Source organism: Triturus cristatus, chromosome 8 (assembly GCF_964204655.1).
Source record: "Triturus cristatus chromosome 8, aTriCri1.1, whole genome shotgun sequence".
In the NCBI taxonomy this organism is placed as follows: Eukaryota; Metazoa; Chordata; class Amphibia; order Caudata; family Salamandridae; genus Triturus; species Triturus cristatus.
This window is the reverse complement of record NC_140591.1, coordinates 749,222,661-749,250,449: the sequence shown is the minus strand read 5'-3', so window position 1 is coordinate 749,250,449 and position 27,789 is coordinate 749,222,661. Positions and strand designations below refer to the sequence as shown.

At 44.4% G+C, this 27,789-nt stretch overlaps 1 protein-coding gene across 1 annotated transcript in view; it reads right to left on the bottom strand.

Moving 5' to 3' along the window:
* Positions 1–27,789, bottom strand: part of LOC146805018 (acetylserotonin O-methyltransferase-like) — a 540,006-nt gene that overhangs the window by 4,286 nt on the left and 507,931 nt on the right. The window contains exon 7 of the mRNA XM_085622167.1: positions 5,030–5,152. Within this exon, the coding sequence (XP_085478293.1) occupies positions 5,030–5,152 (123 nt within the window). The remainder of the gene's footprint in view (positions 1–5,029; positions 5,153–27,789) is intronic.

Below are 27,789 nucleotides of genomic sequence, written 5' to 3'. Positions count from 1 at the left end.
TCACGATGCGATGGCGGGTGGACATTGTAATAGGCCCTTAAGTCTCCCCCATTCACTGAAAGTAAATAGCAATTTCACCGAAATTAGTGTGAATCCTTTCAAAGATCTTTTTAGTGTTAAGTATTCTTTCGATTTCTATGTATTTTAATCAACACTGCTTACATTATTTTGGTTTCCAAAACAATCAATGTGACATTTAAATGTACTAGTTAATCTTGATTGTGATAACATGAACACCTAAAGTGCATTTACTAACAAAATAACTAACCTCTTAGGCCAAAAGAACTGGCATGGTTGAAAATGTAGAGAATGTGCATAGATTGTCTTATAAAAGGAGCAGAATTGCTGTAACTGAGGGTCATTGTCATTCGATTCACTATTTATATGAATCAACAAAGTAAAATGGTTGCAAAGGTATCGCAGTCAAATACATTTTCTTTTTGATTGCTTCCTAAATAGGCTAGTACAACAACTTTTGAAAAATGTTGCTATTGTTCCTTTAGTTTTGTAAGAATATCTTCATGGTGGGTACAAACAAATGTTAGTATTTATTCATTCGGTTAGGATGGGAAGACACAGTTCTCTTAATTTTCAGAGCAACTAATTTTCACAAATTTCAAAACTTTAACTATATTGTTTTGTGTATTTGGAAAGATTATTAAATATTTTCAAATAGTTTGTCTCAATCAAGCTTCATTAAACAGTTTTACGACCTCTCAAGTTAATTGGTATGTAATGCTTATAATATTGAGTATACATCATCATATATAATTACATTTTCTAATATAGAATCTTATTTGTAAATAACACATGAAGAATATACTTTAATTAAAATTGATAACTGGTAAAAGAAAGTGAAATTCAGTAATTTGATTATTTTATTGTATAATTGGAGGAAGTATTGTTACTTGAGATAAATGATTTCTTGTTGTTTCCGTTTATACTTTAGCATGGGCAAAGCAAATGCTGAATGTGCGAAACCTGTTGGCTACTATGAACATTTAATTTGTTTTATTGATGAATGCTGTATAAAGAAGAATAAATGAAGAATATTGGATTTTGGAGAAGTGTCTTTTTGACTTTGCTGTAGGGTATGCAAAAGTGAGCAACTAATGGCCAGATGTGCTAAAAGACAGCTGGTGGTCGCCCTCTCCAGGGATGTCTGGATCCTCGATGACATGCTCTCGGGTCACTACTCGATACTCCTCCCCCTGGAACTGGAGCAGACCCGCTCTGGTAGTAAGCCTTGGCACCTCAGTTTCTCCTGATACAAATCCCCTCCGAGCATTCAGCTTCGATCTCAAGTTACTAGTTACCTGGAGCATAACCATGGGTCTGTTCCCTCCCCAAGTACTGTGTGGGTGGTCACTAAGGCAACCATATGCGGACTGCTGATGAGGGATGCAGCCCTTGCCAACAAACAACGTGCTGAGGGACAAAAGGCACTATAGTCTGGCAGTGCCTCTCTCACCGCCTCTATACTGAGACCCATTTGGTTCCATTCCGGCTCCAGAACTGCCTGGAGGGGACCCGCATGGACCTTAAAGCACTGTACAACTCTAGGGTGAAATATGTGCGGCGGTGTCTGAAGGGCCACCACTACAAGCAAGTGAAGAAGACAGGGAGGCTGTTGGCGGCTTATGACAGCAATGTGGCACAGTCTAATAACGACAGATCATGCAATAACCCACATGGTCGTTTCTGGGATGTATTTGGGGTAAATGGTGTGCAGAGTCAGCAACCAGTGTTGTGTAGATGGGGTTCTGTTGTGTTTTCACGTAGGGTCGCGATGCGTTTCGCGTTGTGCGTTCGCACTCAGGGAGCATGAATTTGTGACATCTAGTTGGTGAAGAAATGTCACTAGTGGGTCCCAGATGTCATGTGGGCGGTTCATGGGGACATGAGGTTCCAGTATTCGGTAAGGTGCGTCTGGCAGTGTGCTCCATCGGTAAGCCATGCCTTAGTCGATGGTGCTGGTTTGTGACCCCAATGCATCGCCACCCTATGCTTGGCCAGCAACAGCAGCATCGCCACCATACAGCGCCTAGCATCAGGGATGTCTTTAACATATCCCAGAAGACACAGGAGCGGGCAGGGGTTAAAAGGTCGTATGAGATGGTGCTTATTAACTTGCATCTGGCCCACCAGTATCCAGCCACACGCAGGCACGTCCAGGCTAGGTGTATGAGCATGGCATTTGGTGCAGAGCATCGCATGCATCTTCCGTCGGCAGTCTGTCCATTTTGTGGATAGTTGTTGGGGTGCGGTACAGTCTGTGTAGGTATTTGAAGTGTATCAGCCTCAATCTGTATTTGGGGGAGAGTCGCTCAGTCTGGTTGCAACAGTATTGCCATTGGTGCACCGATGGGCATGTGATGATGTCCACCTCCCAGGCGCAATGGGCCCATTCAGTGTCCAGTGGGGATACTGCTAGTGTTAATGAGTAGAGTCTGGTTATAATTTTGTGCAGCGATATGGCAGTATGGAAGTATTCCAATACCGTGTTAACTGATGGGGGATCCGGTAATGCACTGTTTGTGTTTCTGCAGGTCACTCTGACTTGGTAGTATAGTAGAGTGTCTAATGGGGTGGTTGTGGTTGACGCTGCATGGGTGGGGGGAGCTGTCCACCTATGTAGAGGTTTGCAGAGGTACGTATACCCAGTATCTTGGCAGGGTGCGCCATCACTTTGTTGTGCAGTGGAGGGAAGGAGCGGTTGTCTGCTAGTGTCATGGATGTTGCGTATACAGTATCAGAGCCTGTCTGATTTTGGATGCCCTCTCATGCCCAGTGCACACACTCCACTGTATTTATTTCCTCTCTAGGTGTTTTGTACGGCAACTCTCAGCAGCCAAGGGGAAACCTGATCTGTATCCACTACCAGATGTGGCTAGAATGGTATTCGATGCAGCCAAAAGTTTATAAAGATTGCCTGAGAGCAGAGTGCATATAGCTTTAGGTCTGGGGCCCCATTCCACGGCATGTGAAAAGTAGTGTCAATATTTCGAAGACGATCCACGGCTGCTGGCCAGCCCATGTCAGCTCAATTATGTCTGAGCTCAGCCTTTTAAAAAATTACGCCATGAGAGGGAGTTGAACATTAAGGAATAGATATAAAAACTTTGGCAGGACCAACATCTTAGCTATCACAATATGTCCTGCCCGGGATAGTGGGAGCTTGTTCCATATCTGGAATTTAGTTTCGAGCCATTCCACCATGCATCTTTAATTCGCTTTCCAAAGTTCCTCCGGGTCCCTACTCAACCTTGTACCCAGCTATTTAGTTGGCTCGGTGGCCTATTTTAATGGATATTCTGTTTGGTAAGGATGTATTGCTTCGGTGAGGGGAAATAGTATGGATTTGTTCCAGTTGATGTGTACACCTGAGCGACCTCCAAATCAGATTACTTCTCTCGTCATAGGTGCAAGGATTTGTGCGGTTCACGGATATATTGCATGATGTCATCGGCGTATATAGAGATCATTAGACTGGGGCCATGAATCCAATGCTGTGTTCTTTGTGGTGTTTGCATAGCCAAGCTTCCAGCAGTTCCATCGTTATTGCGAACAATAGCGGGGATACTGGACACCCCTGTCGAGTGACCCGAGTGATCGCAATGGGTCTGGTGATCTGCCCATTAATTTTAATACGTCACAAGGGTAAATTGTATAGTATAAGGATCTTGTGAATGAGGTTTGAGCTAAAGCCTAGCCGCCCAAGGAGCAAGAAAAAGAAAGGCCTTTATAGGGTTTCAAATGCCTTGGTGGCATCTAAAAAAGCTGCCATTGCTGGTAGAGAGGGATTGATTTGATGCATTACTGAAAAAATGCGTGACTGATTCACTGTACATTTCGACGAGATGAGGGATTAGAATAGAAACATATTTTTTTATAAAAGGCAGGGGTTAGTCCATCCAGGTCTGGAGCTTGGTCTCCAGGGAGGCCAGCAATAACCTTTGCAATTTCTTCTGTTGTGAATGCGGCATTGAGGTATTCTCTGTGACCTGGATCGAGCCATAGCAGCTCAATTCAATCAAAGTACTGTTTTAATATGTCCTGGGTGCTTGCCACCCCAGCCGTGTAAAGTTGAGAATGGAAGGAAGTTATTGCAGCGCCAATCTCTACTGGGGACGTGATTCTACAGCCTGTGTCACCCTATAGCTCCATCAAGTATGAGGATGCATGTGGCTTTGGCAGCAGCCAGCTTCTTACCGGGACGGTCCCCCTCTCTGTATTGGCGATTGGCAATGCGCTAACGATTTTCCTGCTGTTGCCTCAACCCATGATTCTTCTCCATGACTTTGTGGGTTTTCTGACCCTATCCAGATGTGAGCACCGATTGCTCCATACGGCACTGCTGACAGCCAAAAACGAAGTCCTGTGGCACTGGTGTCCTCCTTTGCTTCTTCTTCTTCTTCCAATTCTACTTCTTTCTCGCCTACCTCTCTCACTCACACACTTCTCCCCCTCGTCTTCCCCTTGCTATTTTCCCATTCCCCTGCACTCCACATCCTGCCCCTATCACCCAACCTCAAATTGCCCATCTTTCCTCTGCTGGCCCAGACCCAATTGATGTTCTATGCACTGTTTATGTGCCATGGGAGTACCTATATTTTCTGATGTCTATAGGCCGTTGGAGTGGAGCATTGTATTAACTGGTGTACATTGTTGCTGTTCTCCCTCCCACTCCCCCTATAAAATTTGAATAAAGAATTGTGAAATAGAAGTTTTGCACAAATATTGTACACATTGCTTCTAAGTTAAGTCCGCCTGCTCCGTACCAAGCTACCAGGGGATTGAGCACAGTTTAATTTGGGGTTTGCTTGTACTTTAACCTAACAAGCATTGCGGTTGCTGCTTGACCAGGGCTCACATCCGAGTCAACCAACAACCCAATTTCTCACAATGACCCAATATTCCCATTTATTTAAGATTATGCTTTTAGTATTTTGGTTCTGGTTCATGCTTTTTGTTACACTGTAATTGATCATGTGAACCGATCCATATGTTTGAAAGAAAATGCACAGACCCAGTTTGCAGGAATCATAAACTTTGGATAGCAATTGTAGGCACTTGTCCTCTTTCCAGTCATGGATGACACGGGAAATTATGTACAAATCTGCTTCTGGAATCGGATCTTCAAAGAAGTCTCCTAAAGGAAGAATAGGACATAGGTTGAAATTGTGTTTTTTCCATAAAGTAAATATGCATAAGAGTCCTGGTAGGCCTTTTTCTGTTAAAAATCCAATCTAAAACAAAGGTCTACTGTTTGCCAAGGTCTATTGTGTGCCCATTTGAGAATATTTGATTAGATGCTGCTACTGTAAACACTAGTGTCTGTCCCTTATCAGTAGTACCTGCATTCCTTGTAACCCATTGGATTTCAGATCCCTATAGATGCTTGTCCCATTATTCATTAATCATCCTCAACCATATACGAGCTGTACCCTTTCGTATATTTTAAAATAGCAATGAAGCGTAATTTTGCTGAGTTTGAATAGTCACTCATCTTCCCCTTCAATCCTCCCTCCTAAAATGGCTTAACTCAGGTTCCCTAACATTGCTAATCACGCACAAAAACTTTAAATATTCAGAGATTTATTGAATTTTTAGAACATAAATAGAAATGCATGGCACATACTGATTAGTTATTGCCCATCACAATGCAGTAACAATCCAATGATCAGCTACCTCTCCTTCCACTTGTTGACTGAATACTTGACTTTTTGGCTAGGTTTGCGGTAAACAAATACCACATACATACAGACATACATACAAATGGATTTGTTAACGACCTACCCCCTTCATCTGCAAGTAATTATACAAATTGATCAGGGTAGCATTGACCTTTAATAAGTGAAGTAGCAAAATGTTTACTCAAAGAGTACAGCCCATCAATAGTTGGAGTAGTGCATCAAGAGTGTTATTTAAAAAAAAAATAGATCATTAGGATACTGATCAAGCACAACACTCTGCAATTGTCTTTTTTCATATATTCAAGAGAGGATCACAATTATGAGAAGACCTTCTCAGATTTCTGCTCAGAGCTTATGTGATTTGTTCCATTGATAGAACAGACCACACCTTCACTACCTCCATCGATTCTATCAGGATTCATTCTTTAATCAATAAGCTCATTATAATAATTTCCATCAGTACCTAACTGCAAAGGATACCCACAAATATGTGGGAAAAAGCATTGTCTTCTTCATATTGATCAAGTAGAATATTGCATGGATCATCAAAGATTTTTAGGTCCACAATTTGACAAATGATACGTTGCACACACCTCAGAACATATACACTTTTTGACATTCTTGCAGTATATGAAGCTGGTCATCCCTCTCCTTATGCTTCTGCCATCAAATTTCTATAACATTTTGGTCAGTCTTCCTCGCATAACTGGGAGCGTAAAACCATCCGTATACGAATACTTTCCAAAGCAGCATTCAAGTGCTTCTAAGGAAAAATCTTTTATGAACGTTTTCCCATTCCAGGTTGATCATGGACTTACTTAGGTTGGTCTGCCCAGGGATGACTGATTGAAGGTGTTTGTAGAGCATCAAGATCATGCCTTATGTGTCAGAGAGGTTTCACAACACCCTCTCAAAATTGTGAATTCATTGATTGCCACAGATTTGATAAAATTAGTCTATTTGCTGTGACCATATTGATAATAGTGTAAATGGTTCCCTCCAAAAGATTAAATCTCTATAATAAAATATTTCATGAGTTCACTATCACACCTGTATTTAATCACCAGGCACAAAGTTCTCTCTTTTTTCTAAAAGTGTGGCCATGAAGGAAGGGCTGGAGCAAGGGCAGAATTCATATTGAAAGGAAGGTAGTAGTTGTCTTCACCAGTCTGTGCCACGACTTGAAGTAGGTTGCTGTAATAACATTTAGATTCAGTGATATTAGTCTGTTGTGCCTATAGAGTAGAGACATCTCCATATTCATTAAGAGGTTATTCATAATGAGTCAGTATTTCTCTGAATCTAGGGAAATCAACATTTAAAAGACTATGTTGGACAACTTGGCAGTACAATTCTTTGTTTGGGCATCTCAGTCCCCCTCTCTCTAGGAGCCATTAGTATCTTGCATTGGGAAGCAGGCAAAGCTTTAAATAGATGAGGATTGAACACTCATATAAATGCCTGATAGGTGTTCGAAATTGGGTTTCTGATTGACTGGAGTGTGAGCCTGGTCAAGCAGTAACCACAATCTTAGTCAGAGTAAGGCACAAGTAAACCCTAAATTACTCTGTGCTCACTCTCTGGTAGCTTGGCATGGATCAACTTGAAGGCAATGTGTAAAGTATTTGTGCAGTAAAAACACCATACAATAAGATCGCACATTAGTTTAGAAAAATAAAGTACATTTTAATGAATGAAACAAGAGCAAAATGACAACAATCCAATCAGGGAAACCGGAGATATTACATTTAAAAGTTTTAGGTTAAAATAGCACCAAAAAGCACCAAGCACCAACAAGGGATATTTGCCAGAGAGGGGCAAAGTTACAAGTTCAGGCCAACGACAGGCTGGCTACAGAGGCCAGGTTAGGCCCACTGAATACAGTACATTAAATCCTGGTTGCGGAGCAGTCTGTGGATCCGAGACAAGAAGGGTTGCTCAGTGGAAGCGATGCGGTGAGACTACGGTGTGAGGTCCTGTTCATCGTGGTCGAGGATCCAGTTGGCGGGGCTTGCGACTCAAAGTTCCGGCATTGAGGATGCTGCATGTGGCTGAGGTGATGCATTGGTTCAAAGTAGCTGCGTGATGACGTCCTCGTCAAAGTGCCCTCCACTTGCGTCAGAGATGCACCATGCTGTCAGTGATGCGTTGGTTCCAAAGATGCAAGATTAATGAAGACTTTCTGTGCTAGGTCCAATCCACGCAACAGTGGCGATGTATCAGTTCAGTTTGAGGATGTGCTGCTCAGCAAAGGAGATGTGTCGATTTGGCTCAATGATGCGCCGCTCAATAGAGGAGATGCGTTGGTTTCATTGGGAAGCACCCTAGGCCCACTTCCAAGGGTCCAGGACTAGGGTTGACATCAATTGGCAGGCTACACTCATAAATGGCAGAGTCTAGGTGCAGTTGCAAGGTTATTGAAAACCTGTTCTGTCCATGAAGCTTCAGCTCAGGAGGCCAGCCAACTAGCCCTTGCAGTCACTCCGGGAAAAGGATGTGCAGGTCCAGTCCATCTCACTCAGACAAGAGGGCAGCAGGCTGCAGGTCAGCACTGCAAAGCAGGAGTCTAGCATAGTAGCAGTCTAGCAGAGTGCCAGTCCTTTCAGCAGCACAGCAGTCCTTTTTCCTGGCCGAGTATCCAGAGGTCCAGGAGTAGGCCTGGGCGAAGCACTACGCTACGCTCGCGTAGTTTGCGAAGTTCGCGCTACTTCGCACTACGCGAATTGCACGTAGCACAGTGCGAACACGCGTAGCGTAGTGTTGCGTAGTGCTGCGGTCATTTTTTGCTTGCTCGCGGTCCTCAACGTCAAGTTGGCGACCGCGAGCAAGCAAAATGACATCCTGGCGAGACTTTTTCCTTGTTCGCGATCGCGAGCATGGAAAATAAACCTCCCGGCGAGATTCACAACGCGAGAAGGTCAGGTTTCTCATTGCGAGGGGTCGCGTATGCTCGCGACCGCTCGCGATGAGAAACTACCAGTTCGCGTTGAGAAAGCTGCAGCTCGAGGAAAAATCTACTCGAGCAGCAGAAAACTACAGCTCGCACTGTGCAAGATGCCATTTTCAATGATTGCACAGTGCCGGTTGCTTGTCCGCACTGTGCAATCATTGAAAACAACATCTTGCACAGTGCGAACATGTTACTTCGCAGTTCGCGAAGTGCTACGCGTAGCTCGCGTAGTGCGAACTTCACTTTGCGTAGCTTCGCGAAGTGCTACTTCGTGAACTACGCCCACCCTTATCCAGGAGTATACTGAAGAGGTAGTGGGGGAAACTTCAAAGACATGCCTTTGAAGTACACTGAGACCCTGCCCTTCCTGCCCTGGCTCAGGAATCACATGCAGCCATTTGTGTGGGGACAGGACACAGCTTATTCAAGTGTGAGTGAGACTGGCCCAGCTTCCAATGATAATGCTGTAAGTTATTAAGTGCAGGGCTACTATAGATAAAGTGTCCCAATGCTAAAATCCAACTCTTAAAGGTCCCAAGTATGACTGGTGTAACATAGAATCACCCCTCCCATCCTGCCAGGATGGTCCATCAAGTCACACCTAAGCTCCCAAGACGTGATCAGCAGCAGGCATTAAATGACTAAAGTAAGAAAATGCCAACTTTCTAAAAGTGTCATTTTCAGAATTGCAATTTAAATCCAACTTCATCATAAGTTTGGATTTTAAATTGTGATTCCAGAGACACCAAACTTGAGTCAGTTATATATTTGGAAATTACGCTTACAAAATGTAATAAAGGTAATCCCAAAGTTATCCTATGGTAGATATAGTCCTTGCAGTAGTGAAAAATGGATTTAAGATTTTTCCACAAACAGGACATAAAAAACTTTAATGTACATGTCCTGATTTGTAAATACATTGCACCCTGCCCTCTGTCCAAGGCCTACCCCACGAGTGACTTGTATGTATTAAAAAGGAAGATTTGGGCCAGGCAAGAGGTTTAAATTGCAACACACCAATCTAAAACTGCACACACAGGCTTTGCAATGATAAGTCTGAGACATGTTTAAAGGGCTACTTAAGTGAGTGGCACAATCAGTGCTACAGGCCCACTAGTACCATGTAATTTACAGGCCCTGGGCACATACAGTGCACTTTACCAGGGGCCTTTCAGTAAATTAAATGTACCTATAGGTTATAAGCCAATTCTACCATGCTTTAAAGAAGAGAGCAAAAGCACTTTCACTCTGTTTAGCAGTGGTAAAGTGAACAAAGTCCTAACGCCAACAGAAAAAAAATTAACAAAAAGTGAAGGGGGAAGGGAAACCGTTTGTCAGTAAGCCTGTAGAGAGGGCCATTTCCAACAATAAGCATCACCCACACCTTATTTTTTATATTATATGATCAGACAGGACTTACTGGCAATTGCAGAAAACTAGTTACACACAGGAAGAGATCAAAAGTCCAATCTTTCACTAGTTTAGGCTATGCTTCATGTCAACCACCCTTTAAGGAGAGGGGTGGCATTACTGGGTAATCAAATATGGGCTTCATAATTGGTCAGAATCCTATTGTACAGCTCATTTGAAGCTTTAGCATGCAAACTTACAATTAGACAACCAGTATCCTGGAAAATTAGCATTATCATATTGTTTGGGGCCTCTAATAAGATAAGCACATTCAATAATCATTTGACTGAGTTAATCCATGTAGGAAACTCATCTGTTTTGCTCTGATCGCCTCCCTTTTTGTGACTGATACTGGTGGTTAGTGACTCTGGAATCGCCCTGGGCTCTGCTAACCAGACCCAGGGCAGGTGCTTTATCCTTAAAAGGTATATCGTAAATTGGTATAATTCTAATTGACCAGGACAGCCTACCCGTAAGTCCCTAGTGTATGGTATGGCATGTAGGTTTAGAGACCCAGTGGACTTAATGCACTGAAGTGTGCACTGCTGTGGTGTCTCACCTCATTTTAAAGCCATGCCTGCCTTGCAGGCTGGTTTTAAAATAAAACTATGTCCACATTCAACATTGGAATTAAAAGTACTTTCAAAGTCCAAAATGACATTATTATTACATATATGTCACACCTAAGGTCTGCTCTAGGTACCCCAAGGGTAGGGTGCATTGTTATAAAAAAACAGGGACAAAATATAATATGTTTTATCCTCCCTGGTAGGGAGAAACAGCTAAAGTAGTTTTTCCCTATTGTAGTGCTACTAGCTCCATAGACTAACATGGCATGGCTTTATTAAACATTCATAAAGTCTAACCTTTGATTGGAGTTAGCCAGCATTATGATTCAAAGTATAAAAATAATGGTTACAATAAATCCAACAACTTGCCAAGGTTGGATTTATTATAACTATTACAGCAAAGTAGTTTTAGAACTCACTATCCTGAAGTTACCTACGCCAGGTAGTTGTGAAGTGGCCTGGGGCTGAAGCAATACAGCCATTTAGTGGAAGGAGATCTGCTTACTGGAGAAGCCAGAGAGAGGAAGTGGGCTGGAAAGATAAGCTGGACTCCAGAGGCAGGAGAACAGATGTCAATGGACCTAGGCCAGCCCCCACTTCAATGATCCCCAGCCAGATGGGAGCACCCTTGATTAGATCAGGAGAGGGCCTGGAAGGGGAATGTAGGGAACGTTAGCCACACCTGTGGCTTGGGTTTGCCAAACCTGCACTCCAGTGAGAGAAGTTCTCCATTTTGATTTGTGAAGAACTGTGCATTTTGAGACTAAAATATGACACACTTCCCAGAAAGTGGTCATAGCAGAGGGTTGCTCAGAATGCATAATAAATATGAGAGGCTTAGGAGCCCCTCAGTCCCCACCTGAACTATATGGAGAAGAAGGACTGCCCTGCTGGACCCTTAGACTGCACTACAGAAGGTTTGCACTCTCACGGGCTACACCTGTTGCATTCTCAAGGCTACACATAAGAAAATACTGTGACTGTCTTAAAGGATAAGGAGGGGACTCCTTGAGCTGCAACAGGTAGAAAAGTGCTGGAAGAAAACACCTTCAACAACCCAAAGAGAGGAATACTCCAGCTGACAAGCTACAACCAGTGTTTCCTGGACTGCACAGGTGCAATGTGGGAGACTGAGTCCTAGCCCCAAGTGAAAATCCAGAGCTTGTGAATACTTGGCCTGAGCTAGAAGACCCTGCTTTCTCCAAAGGAACCAAGAACCAACTGGTCTACAGCTCCCAGACCCATCTGCACTGAGCTCCTAACCACCCAGTGGTGCCTCTCAGGACCCTGGCTCTTCTGCGAGCCTGTAGCTCTTAAATTAAAGCTTTTGAGCTCTTCCTGAACTGGCCCGTTCGGAACTGCACTGATCCTGCTAAGGATGAGCACGAGCAGGCACAAGTTTCTGTCTTTGCACAGCAAGTAGTGCAGCTCGTGACTGCAAGGCTCTAGCTCATCTACCCGTGATGCCCACTGGCTATTCGTGCCCCACAGACAACCGCCTGCAACGCTCTCCTTGCTGCCGACATAGGTCTGCCCCACGAGTGGGACACTTGGCACAATTCTGAGAAGGTAAAACTTCAGTAGGACCTACCTGGGACTGTATCTGATCCGTGCTCCATCGAGGTTGACTTAAGATTTGACTTGGTCTAGCATGACCAGATGTCCCCGGTTGGCGCCTTATGCTTTTAGGCATTACATTACAGTTCATTCGTTAAAAATTCATATTTCTGGTTCCCTACATTGGAGTTTTGTCATTTTTATGTCACTTGAAAGAGAAACATATTCTCAATTTCTATAAATTGGTGTTGGAATTTTATTGTTTTGTGTCTTTTACTTATTTACTTTTTTAGCAATATTAAATGCATTACACGTCTGTCTCCTAAGTAAAACATGACTACTCATCTGTCAAGCAACAAAGAGTTGAGAAAGGATTAATTTATTGAGATTTGACTGGACCTTATTAGTGATTGTGGTTTTATTACTAGTTGTAGGCTCTTACCTGCACCTACTAATAATCCACCTTCCAACAATCTATCTTTTTATGAAACACAATGGGTAAATGATAACCCTTGGAAACGGCAATATTTTGGCTGGTAGTCTAGACTCTTTTTTCCAATCATGGCTTGGCTATTTTGTCAGGTTTACATATTGGATATAGAATACTACATGTGAAAAAGATTAGATATTAGACTTAGGGCCCGAGTCGGATCGCGGTCAAAGGGCTCCGAATCAGATTTGGTTTTACCTAAAGTGATACGGAGCCCTTGTTTACGACCAACTCGTTCCCAATTCTTAACGACCAAGTACAATGCCTGGAAACCCTTAGCGCTGACCGAATCGGCTCCGGAAGGCATGCGGAGAGATAGAGCCCTCCGGAGCCGAATCGTTCAGCTCTATGGAGTAGGTTTTCCAAGCGAGTAAGTACGATAAATGATTCGGACAGCCTTTACGATTCATTTTGCCCGGATTGAAAAGGATGGAGGAATCAGATGGGCCCCCATCCACCCGAGGTCCTTCGAATCATGCCCGTGGGGGTACCCATGGGTCCCCCCTTTCAGACCATGCACAGTGCGGCAGGCACCAAGGGGTGCCGGCCACAGGGTGCACGATGATCTCCAACCACCCCTTTTGTCAATGGGAGCCTGTGTATGCGTTCTGTACACAGGGTTGCATTAAAGTCAATGGGAGTCCAACCGAATCGTATCCAGATGCATTCAAATGCATCGTACTTGTTAGGTCGGACTCCCCTGATACAAATCGAGCGAAAAGGGTTCTGGAAAAGAGTCGTTCGGTTTGCTTTCAAGAGAGATAGGAATCGGGCCCTTGGTCTTGAAATCTTGTAATCTTTCTATTACTACCCAAAGTCCAAACTTTTTCCTTGATTTAGCATACATTTATATCAGATTTGAAAGGCAGTCCATGACGGTGTGAGCCTATAAACTTAAAATTGCATAACCAATAGAACTATGACCCTAAACAATTACTCAGATTAGTGGCTAGCAATTTTTAGATAAACTGAAAACAGGCCAGCTGATCATTTCAGAAGGACGTTGATGAAAGGTATAATAATATCTTGTAGAAGATGCTAAACATTTAGGTGCATATAAATACAACATCTTACAAAAATGGTAAATTGAGAATTTTGCGCGGGGCCAAGTTGATAGCTGTTACTAGAAAATGTACTACTACTATTTTTAGAACTTTTAACGAACCCACTACCCCGTCAAACCATAGGCATGACAAAGGGAGTACATTTGAATGTTCTGCCTGGCCCTGCCTGACCGCCTGAATCTTAAGTGACCAGTCCTTGGCCAGGTCCAGGTCTTTTTGGACTATCGTACTTCTGTGGCCCAAGCCTCTTGTCTTTTGTCTCTTTTTTCTCTTTTGCCTCCTTGACCGTTTTTGCACTTTGCTTTCTTGACTGTTTTAGTTCTTTTTGCCTATTTTTGTCCTATGATCTTTTGCTCCTTTTCACTCTTTAGCCTCATTCCTCTGTTTTGCTCATTGCTATTTCGCCTCTTTTGCTCAGTCTCTGCTGTTCACCCATTTTGCTCTCTCTCGCTCTCTCTCTCTAACGCTCTTTCGCGCAGCCCCATTCTCTCTTTGTTATTTATTTTGTTTTGCTCTCTGTTTTGCTCTGCTTTATTGCCCTGTCTTTTCCTTTCTTTGTTCACTTTTGATGCCTTTTTGCTATTTTTGCACCTGCATTTGCCCCCTGTGACTCTTTTCTCCACCCTTTTTTCCATTTCTTGCCACCTCCTCCCCCTCCTCTGGCCTTCAAATGCAGGATTTGGTGTGGATGTTCTTAGTGGGTGCACCAAAGGCAAACCTCTCTGCGCCCGTCTGTGTGCAGATCGCATAGCCACATTAACTCTACTGCCATCAACTCTACTGTTACCTCTGCAAAACCAATAACTAACTAGAACATCTTACCTTAAACATCAACATCCCCAATGCCACCACTAACGGTAGCAGCATCCTGTTATCGACTGCCTGGGCCCAGAACCAACTTAAGACCCACTGACCTCACCACCCTATGAATGCTATAATTCATGCCTTCATCCTGCTCAGCGACCTCAGTTTCCACCTTGACTACAAGATGGACACTAATTCCTCTACCCTCCTAGAAGACCTCAGGATTCTGGACCCCACCCAATAAGTTACACGCCACACCCAATTGGCCAGTCACCTCTTCGACACCATCCTCACCAACTTCCCTAACATCTCTGTAAACACCCATGATCCCCCTTTTACCTGGACTGACCATCACCTGACCCAATTCAACATCTAAGTACCCAAACATGTTGAACCAACCAATTCCTGGACCACCCACCAGCAATGGAACAAAATCTCCCATGATAACTAGAATTTCTCACCCACAGCATTCACAGACCACCAGCCTAACCCAAATATATTCAATGACTCTCTGGCCTTGGTCATAATCAACTCTAAACTTAGGACTACACCCCATGCTAGCATGTGCACCAGTGACCTCTAATTGAAGAAACACTACTGCACAGGTGTACAGACAGAATATCGAGTTGGAAATGTCGAACTACAGAAATATCGAGTCCTAAATATCATGAGTCAGAAATATTGACAACAAGAATACCTTGGTCAAGAATTTTGAGTTTAAGGTAAGAAATCTAGGGGTCTATTAGGATGGCAGTCGGAAAATCATTCCGACCGCCATGGTAGCATGTCCAGCATATCCCTGCACTACGTTGAAGGCACTGCACAGTGCCTGCCACCTGGTACAGGGACACCTGGATTAAGGAGGTACTGATAAGCCCTTGAGGCTCAAATCTGGCAATTTTAGGAATATTTTCAGGATGGGAAGTGTGCTGTTGAAGTCTATCAACATTTTTTAATTAAAGGAGTGATGCTGGTCTTGTTGGACCTAACCGCAGCCTTTGACACGGTCTCTCATCAGAAATTGATACTCCGACTGAGAGAGACCGGTCTGCAGGAGTGTCAATCTGGTCCCTCTCCGCTCACGAACTGTGAAGCTTAGTAAGGGGGTGCCCCAGGGCTCTTGCTTGAGCCCAACCTTATTCAATATCTATGTGGCCCCTCTTTCTAAAGTCATCCGAAAGTATGGCTTCATGCCATTCTCTTATACAGACGACACTCAATTACTCCTATCCTTTGATAAGGATATGGAGTCAGTTGATCAGCGTTTTGCTAAAGGCATGTTTGCCATAGCTGATTGGATGACTGATCATTTTTTGCAGTTAAATGCGGTCAAAACCGAAATCTTGCTCTTTGGTCCTGCACTTACCTCCTGGTCACCTTCATGGTGGCCGACGGTGCTAGGCCCCATCCCCTCTCCTACCTTGGTGGAAAAATCTAGGAGTCCAGTTGGATGCACAGCTATCAATGAAATACCAAATAATGACTACCGCTGGGACCTGCTATCGCACCCTGAGCCTTTTGCGCAGAGTGTTCATTTGGCTGCCCCTCGCAGTATGTAGAACCCTAGTTCAGGCTCTGATTATAGGTCACCTCAACTATTGTAATGCCCTACTGGCCTCTGCGAATGAGGCCCTTCTTAGCAGATTACAGATCGTTCAAAATGTGGCCTCACGCTTAGTCCTTAATAAGCCACCTCATACCTCCTCCGGGTTACTACTGAAGTCTCTGCATTGGCTTCCTATCCGCCAGAGAATAAAGTTTAAGCTCTGCTGCTTTGCCCATAGAGCTGTTTTTGGCAAATGCCCGAGTTATATGGCGAACAAACTTAAATTGTATCGCCCGAACCGGTGTCTTAGATCAGAAAGTAAAGGGCTGCTGGCGGTCCTGCGTTTTAAGAAAATTCGAACTGGAGGTAAAACAGTTGCTTCCAGGCCTCAGAATATTGGAATTCCCTACCAGAGGAGCTTTGTAAATCTTCTAGTTTCACGCGCTTCAGAAAAATCCTGAAGACGGAATTATTCAAGGCCTGAGTTATGGAAATGTATGCCAGTCAGCTCTGTTGTCTATGCTAGCGCGGAGATATCCCTCTGGGGTGATTCCTGCGCTTTACAAATTCCCTCCATACATTCATACATACATGGTACTCCCCCAGTTCACCCACACCCCCCCTAAACACATTGGGGGCCCGCAATGGCCCCCGGAGACATTCTCCGCATGCCTTTCCTTGGCGGTTCCAACGCCGCAGAAATTCTGGCTACCGCCGGCATCATAATAATGCTGGCGGAGCCTGACCCTGCACTGGCCCCATTTTAGCGGTCCAGCTCCACCCACCAGACAAGCGTGTGGACTGCTACCGGCGGAAAAGTGATGGGTGAAAAATCTCACCACCGCGGTCGTCGCCGCCATGCTAATGGGACCGGCGATTATCTGGGTTGCGATTGCGGGCGGATTACCGCCGTTGGCCATCCGACCGCCATCTTAATAGACCCCTTAGTTTTTAAAAATATATAAGTCATTAATATCGTTTGCAAACATATATAATTGCTTAAAATATCGATTTTTTAATTAGTGTAATGTAGTTTAGTATATTTTGTAATTGTTTGTGATGTATTTTTTGAATAAGAATTGTTTATTTTTTTTAATAGATGTGTTACATTTTTAGTAGTTATTAACTTTATTTTAATACAATTTTGCGTTTTTTAATTCCGTAGCGGTTTGTTGGTTTATAAAGGGAATAGGGAGGGAAAACATGTAATTATAATAAATGAATGATTATTTGTTTAGTTATTAATAATTTTTTAATTGAGGTTTTATCGTGTTGATAATGGGAAGTGATTTACTATTAATTAATTAATAATTGGTTTGTAATCAATATTCATTGATTGGTAATACATTATGGTAAATGTGTAATTCTTTAGGTGCAAGTTGTGGTGTTTATAGGGGTAAAGGGTGGGAAGTATTTATTTTAAATTAATTAATAGTTAGTTGTTAATACATATTTATTAATTAATTGTAAATTAATTATGGAAATTGTGTAATTAATTTCAGATGCAGGCTGTGGGGTTTATAGGGGAAATGGGTAAAATATTTTTTTTTTGATTAATCAATTATTAGTTGTTTATTTAGTGAAAATTAATTCTGGAAATTGAGTAATTTATTTTAGGTATTGTAGGGTTTATAGGGGTAAAGGGTGGGAAGTAATGTATGTTTAACTAATAATAGTTAGTTGTTAATAAATATTTATTAATTAATTTTATATTAATTATGGAAATTATGTAATTAATTTTAGGTGAGGGTTGTGGGGTTTATAGGGGTAAAGGAGGGGTTTAATATATGTTTAGATAATTAATTGTTCTAATTTAATATTAATTAATTAATTGAAAATTAAATATGGAAATTATGTAATTAATTTTAGGTGAGGGTTGTAGGGTTTATAGGGGTAAAGGGTATTTTTTCATCTATATTTTTACATCTATATTTTTTACATCAATATTTTGTCGGTGAACCTATTCCACACAAACTAGAATCACATTGGTGCCCACACCCAGAATGACAAAAAGAGCCTCCTTCAAGTGGGCCCTCAGGACATACCAAAACCACCAAATGCCTAGCCCTTTAATTCTGCATACTGAACAGTGAGAACACCACCAAAAAGATCTATGCAATCACCAAAGAGTTCACATGCCTGCCTGCAAGCTCAAGGACTACCACCTCTTCAAAGGATCTATGTAACAAATTCTCCATTCACTTCTTGAAGAAAATCATGACAATATACCATAGCTTGAACCCCCCAAACTGGATTACTCATCCCTTAGCTTCTACAATACAGAGTTCTGTAACTAGCCTGGTCACCAGCTTTCCTGCTGATCAGAAATCACATCCACAGAGCTGATTTGACTATGTGATCTATTAAATCCAGAGCTCCTTCAGACTCCTGCCACCACTCATTCTTCCTAAAAGGATGGGACTCCATCCATTCACAGCTCACTTCGACATCACCTTCCACTACCACCCTCCCGGACACCTGGAAACATGCAATCATACTACTCCCCTCAAGATACTCTTGGTTGACCCAACGACCATGAACTACAAAAGCATGACGTGAGGGTACCTTCATTGGTGGTGGCAGCCACAAGCGCACCAGCAGCAAGAAGAGGCTGGATAGCTCTCTCATTTTAAATATGACACTGTCCAGCTCTTTCCTGTTCATGCAACACAGCATAACTACGTGCTGCACTTCATTGAGTGAACTTTCAGTACATCTGGGCCTGAATATTGTGTACCTTAGTCTACGCTTTCTAGGAGACTTTCTGTACTGGAACTTGCTAATGTAGATTTGTCTCATCTATATGGTTTGTCTTTGATTATTATCACTGACAGATGTTTCAATTTTATATCCAAAGCCTGGACAGTATTACTGAAAAAGCTGGGTACAATTAATTATATATCCACCAGCTATCATTGACAGTTCCCTGGTCAGACCGAGCAATTGAACCACATTGCAGAGCAGTACAAATAGCAGAATCTGCATACATTATATCACTTCATGCTTTTCTGGGTCACTCCATATTCTTCTGTTCATACAGCTTACATCCACAAATGCTACCCAACTCTGTTCTACACACTTTGGTTCCCTTTGTGTCAGCTATTTTGGCATTCATAGCAACCATATAGTGTAGAAAATGACGTTCTGCTTTCATGGTTGCCCCCACTTTTTGCTGGTGTTCTACTGTTTTTCTGACTAGTCTGACTGGGATCCTGCTAATCAGTACCCCAGTCACTTTGCTTACTCCCTAAATTGGTTATGGTGAGTACCTTGGTACATTCCTATTTGGTTACTGGGGCACCCTTGTAAGACCCTAGTATATGGCAGTAAGGTACCAAGGGCATGGGTACCCCAGGGATCCCCTATGGACTGTAGCATGTGCTATGCCACCCATGAGGGACCCTCCAAACTTTGACTTCGGACCTGCCATTGCAGACTTTGTGAGTGGTGCATGCACCCCTCATGAAAGATATAGGTTTCCTTATATCTTACATCACTGCACTTGAAACCTGTGCATAGTTCCAAGTGTGAGGGCGGCCCCGCAGGAGCAGACCACCCCTACAAATCCCAGTGTCCATTCTCCAGACTTTGTGAGTGAATCAGTCATTACGATAGAGAGGTCATGCATCATTACACGATGACCATCTCTAAATTGATTGGAACAAACCTGAGCAGGTTTGGTATCAAACCTGTTGGAATCATACCCCAACATAGGGGCCCATTAGGATCCAGCCGCCATCCTCACGGTGCCGGGACCGGCCGCCCGACGTGCAGCGGTCCCGCACCACTAATTAGGATGCAACCAATACCCTGGAGGTCGCATTCTGCATATTTGGCATTACGGCAGGTGCTGCTGTAAGCAGCACCCACCGCAATGCCAAATAAACATGTTGTGCATTCCCATGCACAAGGTGGCAGGCACTGCGCGGTGCCTGCCACCTTGTGCATGGGAATGGAGGGGAGTACCATGGGTACCCCCCAAGGGTACCCCCCACCCCCCTAACCCCCCTGGGGGCCAGCAACAGGCCCCCAAAGCACATCCCCGCCAGCCTTTCCATGGTGGCATTGCCACCATGGAAGGGCCTTTGAGAACAGGCATCATAAAATGGAAGGCGGTGCCTTCTAGGCACCACCACCATATTGTGCCCCAGCTCTGCCCAGCCGGCAATTGTAACGATTACCGACCGGCAGAAAAGCGGCGGGCACACTTTGCATCCGCCGCGATACCCCCGCCATAATAATATGGCGTGGGTATCCGCCCGCCATCATATTCACCCATAGTATCCATGGTAGGGACCCTTGGGAAGCACTCCATGCTCTCGGGACTGATCTTTCAAAGCCTGACAGCAACCTAGGGCTGCACTGACCACAGACACGATTCTGCCCTCCTGCTGCTGGGCCAAGCCTGAGCAGGGGAAGGTAGGACAATAGGTTTCTTGCCACAGGAGGTGTGATCACCTCCCAGACAGGATTTAGTGTATTAGGCCGGGGTGGGAGCACTTGCCTGCACCAAACAGTCTGCTAGAAGGGGCACATTTGGTGCCCTCCTTGCATACTCCAGTTCAAACCAGCTCAGGGAGTCGTTGGCTCGTGTCCTGGGGCAAAACTGGACAAAGGACATCGGATATCCTCCCCTCTGTCCCGCTCCTCCTCTGGGAGGGACCCCTAAATGATCCCAACCCTCTCCTGAGGGTACCTAAAGGCTTGCCTGTGGGTGGGCCCCTATATTCGTTCTAGGCTTTGATTCAGCTCCAATTCCACTTCATCTTTGACCATCTGGACATCCTGGCTGAGTCGTGATGACCGAGCCGGACTGATTGCATTGTCCTTTGCTTTGGGAACATGCCTGCAACTGAGAGGACTCTGTCTGCTCCTGGCCTCATTGCCCTGCAAACCCGCTGCACCATCAGTGTCCGTGCTCCATACAGGTTCCGTCCTGGGCCTGTGGACATCCAAAGTAATCTCCCTTGGAGTGAAGGAGTCACTCCCCTGCATCTGCAGGCACCGCAACACAGTCGACCGACCTGCCGAACCTGGACTCCCGCAGATTCCAAAAGGCACAGCAACACAGGTAGTGATTCTGCATTCCCTCGAGGCCTGAGTTGTCTTCTCATCGAGTTGAGGCCCGCATCTCTCATTGAATGCCCTGCAACTGAACCCCTGTGCACCACATCGCTGTATCGCTTCATCACAGTCGGATGCATCGAAAGGTTCTGTCGACGATCCTGTCCCCGCTATAACTGACACGCACCGACGTGGTTGGTTGGACGGACAGATTCTGTTGTATTCAGCATCACGATGGCTGGAGTAGAGCTACTGATTTGGTGTACCTGTACTTGAAGCCTTATCTTCAACAGACCTGTGTTCATTGAACTTGAGTTTCCTTAGTCTTCCATGTCTTCTGGACATCCCAGAGTGGCACAGACTCTCTCCCCTCTGCCTTCATGTACTTTTCGACACTAACTCATGCCCGGGTTTCAACAGACTCTTTCATCCGTCTGCAACAGCGGTCTCATCCTAAAATCCTCAATAGTGCTTGACAGTGGTTGTAGGTATCCTGATTCTGAGGGTATCCATGGGTGGGGTGGCTCCTCAACATTCTGTCTTCCACAGGTTATCTTAGGGGTCCACTTGAAAGGGTCTCTCCATTTCAAGACTGCAACCACAATGTACCTGGAGTAGTATTGAGTATGCAGTCGTTTAGCCTCTTAGCATACGACTATCGTGGGTTTACCTAGACTCTCACCTAAGGTGATATCTAAAGTCCCCAACTCTCTATACCGTCTGGGTCCAATCTCATCTACTATCATGGTTCGCATTCCATTAATTTGATATATGGTGTGGTACCCACTGGGGACCACTATGTATTGGTGCTTCTTACTGTTCTATTTTTGAAGTATTGTGTGAATTGACAGTATATCTATGGGCAGGAGATATTGTATAGAGTTAGTGAGTGACTGTACTAAATATCTATTTATATAAGTACACTGTGTGGTTCTTTTTCACTTAGCCTATACTAAGGAATGCACTGATAAACTGAGCTGCTTTACACCCCTCCTAGACTAAGCCTGAAGGCAGCTCTCCACAGCTACCACACTTAGAGCCTTTCTAAGGTTGTCTAAACCACTAAAATCACCATAATTTCATCTGGATTATAGTGCAAGGTACTACACTTACATAAGTGAACATCATATACTAAGCCAACCTCTCACATTGGTGTGCAGCGGTTGGGATTCAAGCTTGCACCGGTTTTTCAGCTAATCTGAGTGTGGTCTAATTGAAAAACCATCAGTAACATTTAGGCACATATAATATTTTATAGACAAGTAAGTTCTACTGAACTTAAAGATTGGTTATTAAGGGCCTAGCACACACTTTCTCCAATATTCAATTTTTGTATTTCCCACTAGGTTAAGTAGGTGCAACACCACCCTACACCTAGGATGTCTTTAGTAGAAGAAGCCAGTGGCTCTCTTCTTTCTAGATACAGTGGCTTCACATTTCTTGAATTGAGAGCCCTGAGTTCCACTAGGAAATGAAAGACAGGGAAAATCCCAAGCACTCGATGCCTCTTAGAGGTGTTACTGCAAGATGACCTCAAGAAAGCTGATGGGTCAGAGTAGCAGAACGGAGTAGGTAGGCAGGGGACAGAAGAAGAGTCAGAGTCTTTGACCTAGATTCTGACCCTAACCATGAGGAGTCTAATGACTCCCCCCTGGAGATCCCAGATCCCCCAGAGGATAGTGAAGCTAGCACAGAGTGTGTCCCTAGAAGTAGGTCCCCCTTTATTCCACCTGGTAGGGCTTAGTCTAGGCAAAGGAGGATTAGTTCCTCCTCTGCACAGTCCATTGCCTCTGAAACTTCTGTAGGAACATCCATCTCTAAGAAGAGGGATGACTCCATAGGTAGGGAATACCAACCGATCCGTCTATAGAAACTGAGACTCAGGCTCAGGAAGGATCAGTTGTCCTTTGAAAAGGAGGCCTTAGAAGAACAGAAGGCTAGTAAAAGTTTGGCTCTAGAGTCCCATGGTGGCAGCCCCAGTGTCCCTAGGATCAGGAAACCCTCCTTTGACACTTGGAACCTTAGCCGGAAAGTCCCTCCTTACCAGTAGGGGGATGACATCCATAAATAGATCATTGCTTTAGAGAGGACCTGTAAAGTACAGAAGGTCCCTCACGGGCAGTGGACAGCTATACTGTGGCTATCCTTTGCTAACAAAAGAAGAGATAAGCTCTTCACTGTTAGAGAAGAGGGTGCAGATAACTACACTGTCTTGAAAACTACTCTCAGAAATGGGTTAAGCTTAACCACTGAACAAGACAGGATTAAGTTCAGAGATATGCAGAAAGCAAACACTAAACACTTGTTTGATTTTGTAGATAGTGCTATTAGGCTCTGGAGGGCTGGCTTCATGGAAGCAAGGTACAGGACTATGAGGGACTGTATAATTTGATCATGAGAGAGAACATCCTTAATAACTGTCAGAATCAACTTTTGCACCAGTGCGTGGTGGACAAGAATTGAGAAAGAAGACAGACAAATGGGTCTGCACCAGGGTTAAGCAGAAAAACACCGGTGGAGGTGACCAGAAGAAGCAGGATTCTTCTCAATCTCAAGATAAGGGCGGGGACAAAAATAAAGACAAGAAAGAGTTTTCTCAAGGCCCCTAAAAACCTGCATGTGAGTATGTGTTCCAAATCTCCAAGAAATGGAAAAATAAACCTTGGTGCTACATTTGTAAGATAAAAACTCATTGGACAAGGGATGCTGATTGTCCAAAGGCCAAGGAAACTCCTATTACCACTGTCCCTAAGGTACCTCCACCCCCTAGCACCAGTACAAGTGATAGTACAGCAGCCAAGGGATTAGTAGGGTTAACCTTGGGTTCTGAGAAGGGTTCTAACTTAATCAGAACTCCAGATCAGGCTGTTCTAATCAGCGATGGTGGCTTAGACCTTGCCACCCTGCTAGTAAGTCCCACTAACTTGGGCAAGAACAGACAACCGTCTTTGATCAATGGAAAAGAAGCCATGCTTACAGGGACAAAGGGGCCAGTGTCACTATGGTGACAGAAAAACGTGTGTCCCCTCAACAGATCATACTTGGTCAGATGTACCAAGTCACCAGCATTAGTAATGTCAGGACTGACCATTCCATGGCAGTTGTGAACTTCAGCTGGGGTGGGGCAACTGGACCTAAGAGGGTTGTGGTATCTCCAGACCTTCCTGTAGATTGTCTGTTGGGCAATGATTTGGAAACTTCAGCGTGGGATGAAGTAGAGTTCAGGTCTCATGCAGAAATTATGGGCATTTCTGCCAGTGTCTTTTCTGTCACTAGGGCTCAGGCCAAACAGCTCAGCACTGAAAGAACACTGGATTCTGGTAAAATTGACCAGGTGCCTCTAAAGAGAAGGAGCAGGAAGGGAGAGGAATTTCCCTCCTCTCAATCTCCCAGCAAAGATCAACCTCCTGAGGGAGATGATCTCAGCCCCTGTGAAGGAACTGTCCCAGAGGAACTTGGGCCTGACCAGGCAGAGTTCTTGGGGGCAGGGGCGGCTTCTAGGGCAGACTTGAGTTTGAAGCAGCAGACCTGCTCCTCTCTTGAACTCCTCAGATAGCAAGCTGCTGCTGAGGAAACAGGCAATATCAGTGGGTCCCATAGGATCTATTGTGAAGAGGGACTCCTGTATTCTGAAGGTAGAGACCCCAAGCCTGGTGCTACCAGGAGATTGGTAATACCCCAGAAGTTCAGGGAGTTTCTCCTCTCCCTAGCACATGATATTCCCCTAGCAGGACACGTAGGGCAAAGTAGGCATGTCCCTTACTTTAACTGGCTCATATGTCTGAGGACACCAAGAATTTGTGTCACTCCTGTGTCACCTGCCAAGCCAGTGCTAAGTCACGTGGCACCACAAAGGCCTCTTATATCTACTTGCAGTGGTCAGGGTCCCCTTTGAAAGGGTGGTGATTGACATCATTGGTCCCTTGAACTCTCTAACAGCATCTGGGCACAGTTACATACTGATGGTGGTGGACCATGCCACTAGGTACCCAGAAGCCATTCCCCAGCACCACAGCTCCTATGTGGCCAGGGCTCTCCTGGGGTTCTCCTCCAGGTGTTAACTGACAGAGCTACTAACTTCATGTCAAGTTACATCACTGCAATGTGGAAAGAGTGTGGAGTAAACTATAAGTTTACTACACCCTACCACCCACAATGCAATGGGTTTGTTGAAAGGTTCAACAAGGGTATAATCATGGGACTACAAGAAAAGCTTAGGCGAAAATGGGATGTTCTGTTACCTTGCCTTCTCTTTGCCTACAGAGAGGTCCCACAAAAGGGGTTTAGTTACAGCCAATTTGAACTTTTGGTTGGGCATCCAGTTAGGGGTCCTAATATCTGGTTAAGGAAGGATGGAAGGATGGGAGCAACCTCTCAAACCTCCTAAACAAGATATTGTGGACTATGTCCTTGGCCTGCACTCATGTATGGCTGAATACATGAAGAAGACAAGTAAAAACCTGGAGGCCATCCAAGAACTGCAAAAAGCTTAGCATGACCAAAAGGCTGTCTTGACTGTTTATCAGCCAGGCTAGAAAGTGTGGGTATTGGAGCCTGTGGCCCCAGCAGCTTGCCAAGACAAGTGGAATGGCCCTCACACCAACCTTGAACAAAAAGGTGAGGTTACCTACTTGGTGGACCTGGGTACTACAAGAAGTCCTCAGAGGGTACTTCATGTGAACCGCCTGAAACTTTTTGTGGACAGGGATGACATGAGCTTGCTGATGGCAACTGATGAGGAACAGGAGGAAGAGAGTGACCCTCTCCCTGATCTCCTCTCTCAGAACCCTGATGATGGGTCAGTTGATGGAGTAGCCTTTGCAGGTAGCCTCACTGACCAGCCGCATGCTGATTGTAGGCAAACCCTCAATCAGTACAGATACATGTTCTCCCTGAAACCCAGTTAGATCACCTGGTGTACCCATTTAGTGGACACAGGTGACAGCCTGCTTGTTAAGAGTAAAATCTATAGAAATCCTGACCACGTCAGGGATTGCATCAGGACAACGGTCCAAAAGATGCTGGGATTGGTGGTCATTGGGCCTAAAGATAGCCCCTGGGCTAGTCCAGTAGTCCTGGTACCAAAACCTCACACCAAGGGTGGGAAAAGAGAAATTAGGTTTTCTGTGGACTGCAGAAGCCTCAATGCAGTCACTAGGACTGATGCCCATCATATTCCCATTGCAGATAAGCTTATATCACTTTGGCCCCAGCCACGTTTCTGAGTCAAAGTATGGGGCATTCTCATCCAACCCGGTAGGGATCCAGGCTATCCACATCCCTTGTGGGAACAACACGGCCTTGAGAACCCAAATATAGGAAAAAGTGCGGTCTACTCTGTCCTGAGGGGCGCCCGCAACCAAACTCCCCCGCCCGATGCAAACAATACAAAAAACAAAGGGGGAGAGACCAAACTCAAATGGGATTCGAGCGATGCTGATTCATGGTCTTGGCTTGCGGGTGCTCTGAACTCCACCAGGCTACTTCGTTGACATGACAATTGCCAGCTGGGAAAAGATACCAGCCCATTGAGGATCTGCTCGTGGAATATAAACGGGCTAGCAAGGAAACTGGAGGACTCAGCTATAATTGCCTATTTACAAACTTTTAAAATCATATTCCTTCAGGAAACATGGCTATTGGATCCGCAGGAAATAGAAGGTTACAAAATCCACCATATCCCAGCCCAGAAAACGAAATCCTCTGGAAGAGGCAGCGGTGGTTTAGCAATATTTATATCAATCAAAAAATGCAATTACATCATGGGATCTTGCAAACGATGCCCACTCTTTCCAGTTGGTAGGAATTACATACAGAACAAACAAAGGGCAGTCTAGGGCACTAACCCTAATAAATGTCTATGTTCGACCGAACTCGGCTTCTAGACAAGCCTTTTCAGATGAACTGATCGAGACTTTAGTGAGAATGAAATCGAGCCTGGTGAACACGGACATTATCTTATCAGTTGACTTTAACATGTGGCTTATGTCAGATTTACAGGACAATGAGGTAACTCTAGCTCAAGAAAATGGGTGGAATATTCCATTACAAGTCCCTCCTACTTGGCAAAAAGAGGATCCAAAGGGTCGCACCTTACAAAGCAACCTGGAAAATCTTGGATTAAGGGCTCTAAATGGGCGATTTTATCCCGACAAACCACCAAGTCCTTCATACCTATCAAAAACTGGGGTATCGTTGATTGATTACACTTTTGTTAACCTCTGTCTCCTACAACAAATATCAACCTTTGGATTTAACAACATCTTGGGGAGCGACCATAGACCCCAAGAAATACAGATTAATACAAGCTTACAACAATACGAAGAAGAAAGGGCACAAGCTCACGAGAGCCATACAATCAATTTAAAACGTATAAAGTGCACGGTCCAAAACCTACAGGAGGTCTCTATTGTGGCCAAACAAGCTTATGAGCACGGATGCAGAGATTCAAAGGATCAAATAGCAAACTGGACGTCGTTTGTAACAGCACTGACAGCCAAGTATGTTAAACAAGCCAGGCAAAGAAAATCACACGGAAAGGGCAATTTAATTTCTTCTAGTATAGCACTTAGATCAGCAAAGAAAACTGTGAACCAATTATGGAGGAAACTCAAAAAAATGCCAATGGACTCAGAAACA